The sequence below is a fragment of the Penicillium subrubescens genome, assembly GCF_028828155.1.
Source record: "Penicillium subrubescens strain IBT 31985 chromosome Unknown utg000001l_segment0_segment0, whole genome shotgun sequence".
Taxonomy (NCBI): Eukaryota; Fungi; Ascomycota; class Eurotiomycetes; order Eurotiales; family Aspergillaceae; genus Penicillium; species Penicillium subrubescens.
In genome coordinates, this window is record NW_026643151.1 from 2,585,747 (window position 1) to 2,599,408 (window position 13,662).

General features: G+C 51.2%; 4 protein-coding genes across 4 annotated transcripts; 3 read left to right on the forward strand and 1 right to left on the reverse strand.

Annotated features, from left to right (window-relative positions):
- Positions 1-26: 26 nt before the first annotated feature.
- Positions 27-4,524, reverse strand: N7473_000867 (uncharacterized protein; the record flags this gene model as incomplete). The annotated part of the gene is made up of 6 exons (XM_057146807.1): positions 27-1,006; positions 1,064-1,285; positions 1,341-1,427; positions 1,495-3,976; positions 4,050-4,410; positions 4,469-4,524. The coding sequence occupies 6 exons, from the start codon at positions 4,522-4,524 to the stop codon at positions 27-29; spliced, it is 4,188 nt and encodes a 1,395-aa protein (XP_057014693.1).
- Positions 4,525-4,877: 353 nt separating this feature from the next.
- N7473_000868 (KRI1 family protein) lies at positions 4,878-6,925 on the forward strand. The gene is made up of 2 exons (XM_057146808.1): positions 4,878-5,083; positions 5,150-6,925. Exons 1-2 carry the CDS (start codon positions 4,909-4,911, stop codon positions 6,799-6,801), a joined length of 1,827 nt encoding a protein of 608 aa, XP_057014694.1. The 5' UTR covers positions 4,878-4,908; the 3' UTR covers positions 6,802-6,925.
- Positions 6,926-8,439: 1,514 nt separating this feature from the next.
- On the forward strand, positions 8,440-10,296 carry N7473_000869 (putative mitochondrial ADP,ATP carrier protein (Ant)). The gene is made up of 4 exons (XM_057146809.1): positions 8,440-8,595; positions 8,806-8,827; positions 8,918-8,994; positions 9,227-10,296. Exons 1-4 carry the CDS (start codon positions 8,557-8,559, stop codon positions 10,022-10,024), a joined length of 936 nt encoding a protein of 311 aa, XP_057014695.1. The 5' UTR covers positions 8,440-8,556; the 3' UTR covers positions 10,025-10,296.
- A 514-nt stretch (positions 10,297-10,810) lies between these two features.
- N7473_000870 (uncharacterized protein) lies at positions 10,811-11,611 on the forward strand (the record flags this gene model as incomplete). Its single annotated transcript, XM_057146810.1, has 1 exon — positions 10,811-11,611. The coding sequence occupies one exon, from the start codon at positions 10,811-10,813 to the stop codon at positions 11,609-11,611; it is 801 nt and encodes a 266-aa protein (XP_057014696.1).
- Positions 11,612-13,662: the final 2,051 nt, after the last annotated feature.

Here is a 13,662-nt window from a genome sequence, read left to right on the forward strand (position 1 = left end):
ATTTTGAGCGAACGACAGTTCATTTCTCAAATCAGCAGGTTCTCCCGATCATTCTGCTGAACCTGTTCCTGCTCCTGACGACAACTGGTGCAGTACCGCTCATACCATTCCTTGATGTTGCCTGTGTTTTCAGCGAAGATTCGTTCCGCCTGGGCAACCTGTGCAGCTGTGTCGCCTTCAGCATCGCTGCCTCCGCCAAGAAGAATCTCGACTTGGCGACAGCGGCGCAGTTCCTCGCGGAGCCACCGCTCCCATTCGTTCTGGATCACTTCCTTTTCGATACTGTTCACCACACGCAGAGCAACCAGGAGGTTATGTCTGTACATTCCAAGGCGCTCTCGAGTTTGCAAAAAACGCTTAGTTGCGCTCTTGGCGACTGCGTCGCGCGGATTTGATGTACTCAGGGAGAGAGGAAGCTCAGCGTAACGCATGCTATGCTCATTGAATGCGCCAAAGCATGTGCTGGTGCTCCCGTTCTGAGGCCAAATAGTCGAGTTGGCGACTGCTTCGTCGATGTCTCGGAGGTAGATAGCCTTGCTCATGACCAAATTTGGTTGAACACCAAGCCTGGCCATGAAAATGCTAGCATGCCGCTCGTGCCACCAGTCCCAACCATCTCTGGAGGTATAGAAGCCGTTCATGAGAGCACTCGTTACTAGCAAGATCAAGATGACCCGGTGCGCGCTTAGAGTCTTCAAAGTCCAGCCGACAAGGCCAAAGGAGGATTGTATCAAGAATGATAGCGCGCTTTCTAGGAATGATAGGACTGTCTCCATGACAAGGTGTGGCATGGTGCGCTGAGTGCGCTTGCGCGTTTCCAGTTTCAAATTCCCTCCGGCGCCTGTGAATTGGGTCACGTTACTCTGGCGGCCAACATGGCCGAAGATGGTGATGGCTTTCTTGGTACGACTGTGTGCACCCAGGCGACGTACTTGGTCGCTCACCAAATCCACGAGATCCAAAGCATCCTGTTCCAAGTCGGCGCCCGCTCGCTTGTCAATAATATCTAGCAATGTAGTTAGAATCAAAGCTCCTTGGGACCGGTAGTGCATATTCAACTTACTTTTAAGGCCGTAGGGTGACTTCAGCCACTCGACCTTGGTGTAAATGGCAAGCTTGCTCTTGGATTTGGCCACAAAGGTGATCACAACCTTACTCACAAGACGGAATGAGCGACGAAGGGGGAGATGCCACGGAGTTCGTTTGTCAGTAACCACGTAACAGAGATGATCATTAAGCACATCGATGATCTGATAATCCGAGATGGCATTGTTGCAGGATCGTCCTGAGCGCGGAATAATTAGCAAGTCGCAAAGTAAATTCTTGGAAAAGAAGCTCACCGAAGATATCTGTCGTCTCGATCTGATAATGGAAGTCTCTGCGAAGATGCCGTGCTTCCGTGCTGGCCCATGGTCCTTGTTTAATCTCTTCACGATGGAAGTCAGTACATCAACGTCTAGATATTTCTCGGCCTCTTCAAAATGTTTCACATACCCCGAGCTTCTCGTTCATGGAGCAACAGCTGCCATACTGCACTCTTATCACCAAACAGAATATGGAAGAGTGCCTTCGGGCTAACTTCGAGTATCTTCTCCGCTGCCAGAACAAGATCACCTTGAGGAACATACTCCACAGGTTGGGTGGGTAGTCTGAATCTCGGATGATCTTTACCACGGCCACCCTTGCCTCCATCGATATCTAGATCTTTGTCGATGTATATAGGAAGATGAATATCATGGCCATTCTTAACGTCAGGCCCTGATGGAGCGTCTTCCCAACTGTCTGCACTAGACGGTCGAGCTGGAGAACCAGTGTCCATCTTGATAAGCTCTCTGAGAATACCTTCCAGAGTCATCTGCTGGACGGCAATGGAAGATTGGATCAAGAAGTTAAGACGTTTCTGGAGGAGTCGCAGAGGCTCAAGGAAGGTCTTGATCGTAATTCGGCCAGGAGTATCGCTGCCAATCGGAGGGATGGTGTGAAGGAAGAGGAAATCGCAGTCACGCCCAGAAGCAGCAGTCACCTCCTTGATGTTGTCCAAAGCGGCACTAGTAGTCAGGACCAAACCAAAGTGGTGACTGTAGAAATAAATGCTGCGTGTTGTTACATAAGCTCTGCCCGGGAATTCTTGTTGCTCGTTTGGGCTCCATGTGGCCCTGAAAACCAAGACCAACGGCTCCTCTTTCTTGACATCAGGGAAGAACAATCGGAATTGGGCATCCTGAATCTTCAATTGTTGTGGATAGATGCTGGGATACTCAGGTTCAGCGACAATAGCTCGTGCAGCTCGCTGAATCTTGGATGCATCCTCTCCGTCGAGGCTGACGGTTTGTCGATGACGCGGGCCAGACGGCGGTTGCCAGTGTGTTTTGGATGTACTTTGAAGGTCTGTTTGGGCAGCAACATTCTGCTTATCAGAATCGCTCATCACAGATGCCGGGCGACCTTCATTTGTGGTATCCGGATGATCACCATTCAAATAAGGCTGTTCCCGCTGGAACTTGTTGATGAATCCCCAATTGGAGCTGCCCCACAGATTGGCCATCATACCACTAGGCATTCCACCCGTGCTGTCGACAAGGCCAAGTCCGATTCCTCGTTCGCTACTCACCACGACTGCAGCCTTACTCATGCTTGTAGGCGCCGGTGGATTAGCAAGAGTGGCAGGGGCGAGGCTACTGCCGGGCTCCTCCAGGCTGCTCGAGCTGCGACCTCGATTGCCCTCGCCATCTCTAACACTGGCAGCTGCGGCGCCTCCGTAAGGGAGGAGATTGTGGCTAGCAGAAATGAGACTAGCAATACCACTCGCAGGGCCGGGAATCGATGGAGATGCGGGAGCAGCGTTGTTGGACTTGCGGTGAAGATCCAACTTTTGAATAATCCTAGACGTGTGCTCCCTGGCATGTTCACGAGCGGAAGATTCTCCATCCAGGCCGGTGAGTCTTCGACCGCTCATGTCGGTACTGTTTCGCATGGCAAGCCCATCACGGTCTGGAACTGGAAGGGTCGAGCTCCGTTCAGAATGAGATTGTTCATCACTCGGGTGTGGAGTGAGAGATTCGCTTGGGTCGGCAGTAAATTCCGGTGCAGGAGGCTGGGATATCGAGAAAGCAGGGTCTTGAACAGTAACCTTCCCTGAAATCGACAGATCAGTGCTGGTGGGGTTTTCCAAAGCCTTCTGCTTAGCGGCTTCGAATGCGCCGATCCACTCCATTAACTCCTTTTGAGTCTCAGCCTGGAGAATGATGCTGTTGTTCTTGGTCTTCACTTGGAAACAGAACCGTCGCTCTTCCTGGAACGCAGGGCGAATGCTGCAAAGGAGCACACCAATTCGCTCACTCTCTTCAACGCCACCGGTGCGTGAGCCTTGTACAAGACATCCAAAGATACCATGCTTGAGGAAGGCCCAACGCCTCACCCAGACCGTGCGGCTGGGTCTGCCTGAAAGAGTCCGCAGGTTAAGCCACCCTTGCTTCTCTGGTCTAATCTCCTTGCCCATGTTCAGCGTAGATAGAGGTCGGGAGCCGAGGTACGGGACAGTGGAGATTGAATAGTCCTCGAGTTCGCGGGGAGGACGGGCCACCACTTCTGCAGCCTCTTCAATCTGTTTTCTCGTAGCTAGAAGCTCACGCTTGGCAGATCGGTCACTCCCTTCCATCTCGTGAACCCAGCCCTTGATACGATCCATCTCGCCCGACCACTTTGAGAAGGTCGAGCTGTTGTTGTTATGGAACAGACGGAACTCTCGCCATTGATCAAAGGAGACTCGAACTAGGAGTCGATCAAGCGCATTGCGCACTTGAGGGGCCTGCACGGAAAAGTCCAAGGATGCTCTCAGGTATGCTTTACGAGCCTCGTGGAGCTGGAACGCTTCTTCCCTCAAGGCGGAAGCTTCTTTTGACTTTGACTGCGAGGCATATCGGGCTTGTAAATAGTCGTACTGCTTCTGGGCGTGCTCCAGGGCTCGACGGTTTTCCTTTATCGATGTTAGCCCATCACGTCATACATAGTACATCCATCAACAATGTGCAAAGAGGCTAGTATCTCACCTTAAAATACCGCAAGTCTTCGCTGATAAACACACGGATAGGCTCGGCAATTAGCGACTCCATCTTCTTGGTCGCCGTCACCAATCCATTCCAGAGATCCTTCGACCCTTCTCCGCTCCTCCTCATTGCCAACAGCGTATAATCATGGTCGACGACGGCCTCGGAAACGACCAGTGGGTTGGAGTAGGAGAGGAAGCTATTAACAACACTCTCCATAGCCACCACCTCGGAGGCGAGCTTCGCCGCAGCTTTGGCATACCCATCGAGCCATCTCTCAATGAATTCGATCTGGTCGCAGAAGTGGAGAGTGGTCGCGCGGAAGGTCGGTGAGTCGAGTGCAGCCTCTTTGAGACCAACGGGACTATCGGATTGGAATACAGTTAGCATTGAGACCAAAGCAAGCACGCGTCATGACTTACACCACGCTCACGAGCTTCCCAACCTGGGGTAACGGGGTGTGCGATTGAGTCGACATCTAGTGCATGCCTCCAGCCACACACTTGACGCGAACAGAAAAGAAGCGCAACAGTGCGATGCTTCGACAAGACCCTTCTCAATAGCCGAGAAACAATATCAGAGAATAAGGAAGGTGCTTCAGGAGCCTGGAGAGAGCTGCCCACGTGCTGGTAAGTGACGTGAACCTGTCGGCCTCGCCTGGCGGTGATCTAATTGGCTACGTCAGTGAGACCCTCCGGAGGCGCGGCCTGAAGATGCATCTATTTTCGCCTGATAGTTCAGGCGTCAAGCCTGGGCGGTTTCCAGGACAGACGGGCGGTGTGAGAATTTTTCTTTCTGCCGGCAGCGGGTTTCTCCAAAGCGCATGGTGCAAGCTCAGTCTGTAAACTTGTGTATATCAGCAATGGAGCCTCCATCGAAGAAAGCGCGGACCCTCTGGGAAGACGATAACTCCAGTGACTCTGGTGATGATGCTGGTGGTGTCTCTCTGACCAAGGCTCCCGAAGCAGGCTTCAAGATCAACGAAGACTATGCCCGCCGGTTCGAACACAATAAGAAGAGAGAAGAGGTGCAAAAGTGTATGATTCAACTACAAAATTTGCAGCCTATTTTTTATGGGCGCTAACCTTTTTTCTTTCTTCCAGTGGAATCCAAGTACGGCAAATCCTCCAGCCTAGGAAAGCACCGAGCCGATGAACTCTCCGACAAGGACTCCTCCTCTGATGAGGATGAAGACGATGATGGCGAGCTAGCCACCGAAACTGTCGATGCCGAAATCATGGCCACTCTGAAGGCTATTCGTGAGAAGGATCCCCGTGTGTACGATGCGAACGCCACTTTCTACACCGAGCTTGATGAAGACAACGAGGCTCCCAAGGAAAAGAAGGAGAAAACCATGACACTGCATGACTACCATCGCGAGAACCTCCTGAAGGGAGTGGATGTTGCCGAGGAAGAACAAAAAGAAACTATCAAAACTTTTGCCCAGGAGCAGGCCGAGTTGAAGGATGCCCTGGTCAAGGAGATGCACGCAGCCGACTCCGATGACGAGATGGAGGATGCGGAGGACAACTTCCTGGTTCGCAAGGCCGGTGGAGCAGATGTTATTCCCGAGAAGGAGATTAAGCTGGACATTGAGAATGCCGACAAGGATCCCGAAACTTTCTTGTCCAACTTCCTGTCTGCCCGAGCTTGGATCCCCGAGGGTGACCGTCGCGAGCTTCATCCGTTCGACTCGGACGACGATGAGGAATTGGAACGGGCCGATGCTCTCGAGGAGGCCTACAACTTCCGCTTCGAAGACCCCAGCAAGCTCAACGAAAAGATTATGACCCACGCTCGTGACACCACCAACAGTCTTTCTGTCCGTCGTGAGGACAAGAGCGCACGCAAGAAGATCCGCGACGCTGAGCGTCAACGCAAAGAGGAAGAGAAGAAGGAGCGTGAGACTGAGAAGAACCGCCTGCGCAAGCTCAAGACCGAGGAGCTCCAGAAGAAGGTCTCGCAAATCAAGGAGGTGGCTGGTCTACGGGCCGCTGAGTTCACAGACGAGGACTGGGCTCGATTCCTTGATGACGCCTGGGACGACAAGGAGTGGGAGAAGGAGATGCAGAAGCGCTTCGGCGACGGCTACTACGAGGAGCCTGAGGAGGGCAAGAAGCACCCCAAGAAGCCCACGTGGGATGACGACATTGATATTAAGGACTTGATCCCAGACTACGAGGATGAAGAGGGCGTGAAGCCGTCTCTTGAGTCTGACGGTGAAGGTGAGGACGACGAGGAAGAGGAAGAGGGTGCATCTGGGTCAAACAAGAAGAGCAAGGCCGAGCTGAGGCGCGAACAAAAGCGCGATGCCCGCAAGGAGCGTCTCCGCATCGAAGAGGCAGTTGACCGCAACCTGGACCTTGACATCACCCTGCTCCCCGGTGCTACCAAAAAGAACGCCACCCGCTTCCGCTACCGCGAGACTTCCCCCCAGAGCTTCGGTCTGACAGCACGGGATATCCTCATGGCCGACGACAGCCAGCTCAACCAGTTCGCCGGTCTGAAGAAGCTTGCCTCCTTCCGGGATGCTGAGAAGAAGGCCAAGGATGAGCGGAAGCTGGGCAAGAAAGCTCGCCTGCGCCAATGGCGCAAGGACACTTTCGGTAACGAGGAAGGCCCTGCGTTCGAGTTTGGCAGTGGCAAGCGCAAGGGTGATGCTGAAGAGGATAAGGATGGTGATGAGACTAAGCTGGATATTCGCGAAGGCGATGGTAGTGGGAGGAAGAAGCGGAAGCGTTCTAAGAAGCACTGAGTGCCGTCGTATAAAAGCATTTCTTTGTCCATAGCTTGTTGCTGAACGGATATCTGGAGCATGGAGTTTATTCTTAGATTTCACTGAAATTAATGACGATTCGTTATGAGAGTTTGATCTCGAGAAGATGGGGCTGTCTGGTAAGGTTGTCTTGTAGTCCTCGGATGTCACAGGCAGAAATATGTGTGTAGCATGCTCTGATGGGTTTATATATCTCCAGCTCGGCAGTCCACATTTAACGATGGATACTCGGGATCGTAGCGGGGTTCCAGCACCTAATAATATCTTCAATCTATATGATTCAAAACTTCTCCATCGCTCAAAAACTCGATTTGCCCTGATCTCGAGCGATTAATGAAGATTGGAATTTGGTTGTCGCTGCAAGGATGTTTCTCGAAAGATCCAAAAACAAACAACCCGTTTTCGGCGATGTTAGAGATTTACCAGCCACACCAAGATTGATTTATGATACAATTGGAATTCCATCGCCTCCATTAGACAATTAATTTCTTAAAAGACTATCTTGTATGGTTATCTTTAGTCTATCATCAATTTTCAAGGCTGTCCAAAAAGTCTTGATGGTGTTCCACAGGGCCGAGGATCCCAGTAGGAAAGTGGATCCGGACGTATTATTGGCGTGTACCTGACGCTGTGTTCAGGTACTTTTCACATGCGGCTCCTCTCCACTATAAAGTTTGTACCCGCTACATAAATAGCACCGAGTGAAAATGTCTCATATCAAAATTGCGTATCGGCCTCGAACCAGGCATGAATGCTTGCCCAGAAAGGCAGACTGTCGCCTGCGGAGGAAATTCTAGCTGTCTATGTATTATTGTACTAGCAAACTGTGCATGAAGATGCATCAATTTTTGTACATGTCTACCGCATATCAAGAAAAAACCTTGCAGTCGGCAACAGGAAAATTCTTCAGAGTTTAATCTACCCGTCTATGCTCGGACCAAGCCTCTGGTTCATAGGAGAGTAGCTAATCACCAAGGACGAATTCCTAATGAGAATTTTTAATGTTCTAGGAGGCAAAACACGAATTACCTTTAGACATGAAAATTCAGGTCTCATTTTCTGGAGTCGGTGGCAAGCCCCCCCCAGTGTAGTTGTAGGCCGGGTTTCTCCCCTTCGGATACTCGGGCCCAGGAAAAAGGAGGTTGCCCCGGTGTGGATGTGGAGGCTGGGCCGGCATTGGACGGGGAAAGATACGCCGTACCGAATGTTACCACCAAGGCCAAACGCATGGACATCGCCGTTGCTCCGGACTACAGTTGACCTGGCAGACCAGTTTGATAGCCTGTGATAACACGGTTAATTTGGGGAATTCGGGCTTATTTCAAAGGGCGATGGAGAGATCAATATAGGATTGATGATATTACAGCATTTAAAGAGACTTGTTTTATTATAAACCATCTCTTTCGAATGAAAAGAATGGCCACTCGGCGCGATTGGCGATCGTAAAGAAAAAAAATTTTTGCGATCGGGAGATATCGGCAGGGCCCCGACGCAATGCGGCAGAATACCAGGCAATACGGTGTCATTTCAAACGGTACGGGCTCCTGGCCTTCCTGATTGGGCGCTAGTGGCCAGCATTCGCTTCCACCCACGTACAGGTATTTTTCTCCCCCTTCCGCCCCTTCTCTCTTCTCTTCTTCTTTTTCTTCCCTCCCATCCCCCAGTGTCCTTTCTTCTTGACACTCATCCCTCTCCTCTCTTTTTTGTTGCATCTATCTCTTTGCAACCTTCACAATGTCTTCCCAGGCGGATAAGTCCTTCATGGGCATGCCCGTAAGTTGCTCACTGCTCACCTCACCCGCCCCTTGTCTGAGCTGGCGTCGACTTCGAGCTGCAACAAATTTCATCTTGATATCATCGAAATCAGCCTCGATGCATCCACAAAGATGATTGCAAGCTTGGAGTTGAGAACCAGCCGGACTGGCAGGCGGAGAAACTCCAGATCATGTCAAACGCATGGCGCTAACAAATTTTTTTGCACAGGGCTTCGTTGTCGACTTCCTGAGTACGTGATGATAAACATTGAAAAGCCATCCAGCCTGGTCGCTGGGTTCGCTTCCCATGATCAAGTTCGATAATACTAACTGATTCACAGTGGGTGGTGTTTCCGCCGCTGTCTCCAAGACCGCTGCCGCCCCCATCGAGCGTGTCAAGCTCCTGATCCAGAACCAGGTTAGTCTACTACAATTCGACAAGCAGTCTTTCGATCGAACACGACCTCGAATGTGATGCGGATATTGCCATTCATGGCGGGTTACTGCAGTTGGTTGTCTTGGCCAATGTTTTGACCCGATGAAAAAATTTTCCGTTTCGCTCGTGGTCCGTGTGACGGTCGGACCCTGCATTGTTACGAACTCCCCTTCGGTCGATCGACCAACGGCTAACCATTCCTTCTTCACAACAGGATGAGATGCTCAAGCAGGGTCGTCTTGACCGCAAGTACAACGGTATCGTTGACTGCTTCAAGCGCACCTCCGCTCAGGAGGGTGTCGTCTCCCTCTGGCGTGGTAACACCGCCAACGTCATTCGTTACTTCCCCACCCAGGCTCTTAACTTTGCCTTCCGTGACACCTACAAGTCCATGTTCGCCTACAAGAAGGAGCGTGATGGATACGCCAAGTGGATGATGGGTAACCTTGCCTCCGGTGGTGCTGCCGGTGCCACTTCCCTCCTCTTCGTCTACTCCCTGGACTACGCCCGTACCCGTCTGGCCAACGACGCCAAGTCCGCCAAGGGTGGCGGTGACCGTCAGTTCAACGGTCTCGTCGACGTCTACCGCAAGACCCTCGCCTCCGACGGTATTGCCGGTCTCTACCGTGGTTTCGGACCCTCCGTTCTCGGAATTGTCGTTTACCGTGGTCTGTACTTCGGCATGTACGACTCCATCAAGCCCGTTCTCCTGGTTGGTCCTCTTGAGGGCTCTTTCCTCGCTTCCTTCCTGCTCGGCTGGACTGTCACCACTGCTGCTGGTGTTGCTTCTTACCCTCTGGATACCGTCCGTCGTCGCATGATGATGACCTCTGGTGAGGCCGTCAAGTACAAGTCCTCCATGGATGCTGCCCGCCAGATCGTCGCCCAGGAGGGTGTCAAGTCCCTGTTCAAGGGTGCTGGTGCCAACATCCTCCGTGGTGTTGCCGGTGCTGGTGTCCTGTCCATCTACGACCAGGTCCAGCTCATCCTCTTCGGCAAGAAGTTCAAATAGATGACTCGCCCCTAGCGAATCTTCTGTTTTGTTTTTTCTTCCACAATTGCCAACCTGTAGTTTATACTGGAGTCGGGGATGCGAAACACAACCCCCTGGTCTGGTTTTTAACTCCGGGACACGGGAAAGTTGAGGTTGTGGCATTGCAAAAGATAGATGCGTCAAGAAACGGGTTCGGGGGGATCTTGAAGCATAGAATGGTGGTTCTTCCCTTTTTCTGTACCCAAATGTACTTTACTGCCTGCAAACTTTTTCTTTCTTTTCTTTCACAATTGTTCTCCAACTTCCAAGTAAAATCCTCGTATTTTGGCGATAGTCACCTTCAGTATAGTGTCGCAGTGCCTCACTGGTATAGCTCCTGCTTTTCGGTTGTACTTGAGGTAAGAGTCTTCGAGGGTAATTATCTGGATGCGTCTGCCCAGCATACGTGTCCAACTACCAAGTCAAACTTCCAGCCTTTGCGTTCTTGCTACGTGGCTTCAATATTCGACCGCTTCCGTTTGAATCGACAATACGAGCGAACGTCCCTGAATATCATTGACTTCAACTCTTCATACGATCTGAACGACTTCTCCTACCAAGACGATCCTCATTCAGAAGGATCACCAACCCCCTGAAGCTCTCCGCAACAAACCCACCGCCAAAGCGGCAAGCGCCCCACTGCGGAAGACGCATGACGTCTGGGCTTGGAAGCTCCTCCTTGAAGCTCCCTGCCTTTGTTCCTACTTCAGACAACCAACCTTCTCCTCCATCGTATCATATCGCCTCTCACACGAATACCTCATCATGTCGACCCCAGGAAGCATAAAGACCTACACCTCTGCACCTCTGAATCCCAACAAGACGGAAGAGGAAACACAGGCTACCAAAGTGCAACCGCAACCGCAACCCGCCACCGCAATCGAGGCCGAGACAACCACCGCTACACAACCTCAAACCACATCGGCCACTGCGACTGCGCCCTCATACTCTCCCATATACTCAGCTGTGCAGCCAGAGGCCTTACCAGCGCAAGCAGGTGCTGCACCGAGCTTGCCTGCCCCAACAGCAGCAGTAGGAGGATCACAGGCGAATCTCATGCCAACGCCAACATCTACCCTGCCAACTACATCATCTACGCAATCCCCACCTCCTCCACAACCAGGCGCTGTACCGCAAGTACAAACTACAGCCGCACAATCTATAGTCCCGCCACCTCCAAAGGCAGGACAAGCCGTGACAATTTCTCCGTCCCTCCCATCTACAGCACAAACTACCACCGCACCCCAGCCCTCGACCCAATTCACCTCGTCTTACGCTTACCACCGCTCTCCACATACAACCTCTGATATTCCAAACTCGACTTCCACCCCATACTCTTCCGTATACCAGGCCCCAGCTAGTGGAGGTCCCGCTGGGTCTGCGGGATTGCCGCTACACTACAGCAGTGGCGGAGGTGGAGGTGCGAATAGCATCTTTCCCGAGGATGATGAGCCTTCATTCTTTAATACCGCGAAGGGGTGGATGCAGACTGCGGGGTCTAAGTTGGTGGAGGTTGAGGCGGAGGTGTGGAAGCGTATCAATAATGCGCATGAAGATGATAAATGAGTGATTGGGATGGGGTATGAGGTTTGGCTTGGCTTTGGATATGAGTTGGTTTATTTTCGGCTTGGATGATGTTGGTAGCTCGTGCTTTCAGGATAGAAATGCTCTTGGAGGGTTGGTCTTTGATCTCCTTATTTCGTTGGTATACTTAGGGTTATGGATGGGGATGAGTCTGGCTGGACTTGTGTATTGCTGGCGTTCGGATATTCATCAAGGATTTCTTGGTATCTTTTGTATACTTTGAGATATGCTGTCCCATAAAATAGTAATTCATTTTGGTTTTCGGTCTTGACCGGGTTCAATAGAATCTACTTCCCCTTAGAACCCTATGGGTAAACTCCCTTTGACCTCTATATGTAAAGTTCTCTAGACAAGCAACTCAAAATGCAAAAATCCCTTTGTATCGACTCCAACTTCATCCTCCAATGAACAGAAGTAGGGTGTAGTAAGTAACAACCACTAGTATCCCTTTCGAGTTCGGTCTTATAACCAATCAATCCGTCAATCATTGAGCATTGCCTTGTGCTCGGCGCCCAGGTGTACCAAGAACGAGCCCGTTGAACCATATCAAACCTCAGCATCATCTTGCAGCTTGGCAGAACAACATCTCCCCGGACGATGGTCTCGCCATTGTGCAAGTCAAACGCATGAGATCCATTTGGCCGCGATGGCTCAAGCCCGCAACAGATATTCCACGTCAACCAACCTGGCCAGTTAACCCGCTTTTCCTCTTCAGAAGAAGTCCGTTGCCTCGCTCTTCTTGGGGTCCCGTAGTATATCCTCCGGTGTCATCGGGTGTCATCTCTTGTCCCAATCTTCCAGAAGCAACATGTAACAAGCAGACATATACAGGCATACAGGCATAGACAAAGTGTCCCTGGGGGATTGGTACATCCCCCTCCACGATCTCGATATCGTCATGATTCATGTGTTCGATAGTATGAATCACAATATCAAGTAGATTCAAGATTTCGCTTGCCAGTGAAGGCGACGGAGGCCGATTCTTCCTTTTGGCGCGGTCCACCTGTCGCCTATCGGTTTGCCGAGTCTCATCCAGAACAACAAGCCAAGGTCTTCGCGGGATCCTAGCCTTGTAGCTGATCGGGGAGCTTATTCCTTCTGTGCTACATAATCTCATGCTCAGCCCATGTGAACGCCCGGGTTTTCTTTCCAAGCACGTCGAAGAAACTGCCTCTTCCAGTGAGCTCTGCCTCTTGTGGGAGGACCGCAAACCCCATTCGGTTTTGCCATCCCAATAAACCCGCTTATTGGGAGGTCGACAGAAGTCCAGGAACAGATTTGTCCACAATCGCTATAAATATAAATATAAATTTAAACTTGAACTCTCAAAGGAGCAAGCAAACGTTTTGATTGCTCCGGGTTTTGGCAGCAAATTGGTGAATTCCTAGGAACGTCAGACCAGACTACTCTTTCTTGCCTTCCAAACCAGCTGGTCAGGCCCTTAAGGGAAGTGGAACGAGAACTTGATTCTCAATCGAAAAAGCAACAGCGGGGGAGACTATCCGGGCACTGGGTCCAAGGTTCGCCAGAGAATTTCATGAAATCATAGGCGTCGGCAGCCATACCGCCCAAAATCTGCACAAAACAGGCGTCAGTAACAGTTATGATTTGATTCACCTTCATTTCGGAACGACTTGGTTACCTCTTTCATACTGGCTATGGTTCTTTGCACAATTTCGGCAAATCTTTGAGCGAAGCCATCAAAGACGCTGTCAACCTTGAAACTTTCCTGCATAATCCAGTCTCGCTCAAAGACACGAAAACAGCCCTGGTCAGGGGATAACTCCTTTTGGCAGAGATCTCGCTCCAGCTGCGCAGGGCTCATTTATTTATTGAGCAGGGCGTAGTCGTTGATTGGACTGCATGAGAAGGCATAGAACAAGACCTTCATTCCGTTCATGGGGCGGAGTCGATGGGACCGGATGATCGATTGTGTCACTTCCCACTGTAGGAGCCGAGCGCGAGCGGTCTTGTGTCATTAGCATGTCAATGAACTCGTTTAAATCGTCAACAATTTCACGGGAGTGTTATTG

Coding starts and splice junctions, on each gene's coding strand:
- N7473_000868 (XM_057146808.1), top strand. CDS start 4,909: ATGGAGCCTCCATCGAAGAAAGCGCGGACCCTCTGGGAAGACGATAAC. Junction 5,084..5,149: donor GAGAGAAGAGGTGCAAAAGT/GTATGATTCAAC, acceptor TCTTTCTTCCAG/TGGAATCCAAGTACGGCAAA.
- N7473_000869 (XM_057146809.1), top strand. CDS start 8,557: ATGTCTTCCCAGGCGGATAAGTCCTTCATGGGCATGCCC. Junction 8,596..8,805: donor AGTCCTTCATGGGCATGCCC/GTAAGTTGCTCA, acceptor TTTTTTGCACAG/GGCTTCGTTGTCGACTTCCT. Junction 8,828..8,917: donor CTTCGTTGTCGACTTCCTGA/GTACGTGATGAT, acceptor ACTGATTCACAG/TGGGTGGTGTTTCCGCCGCT.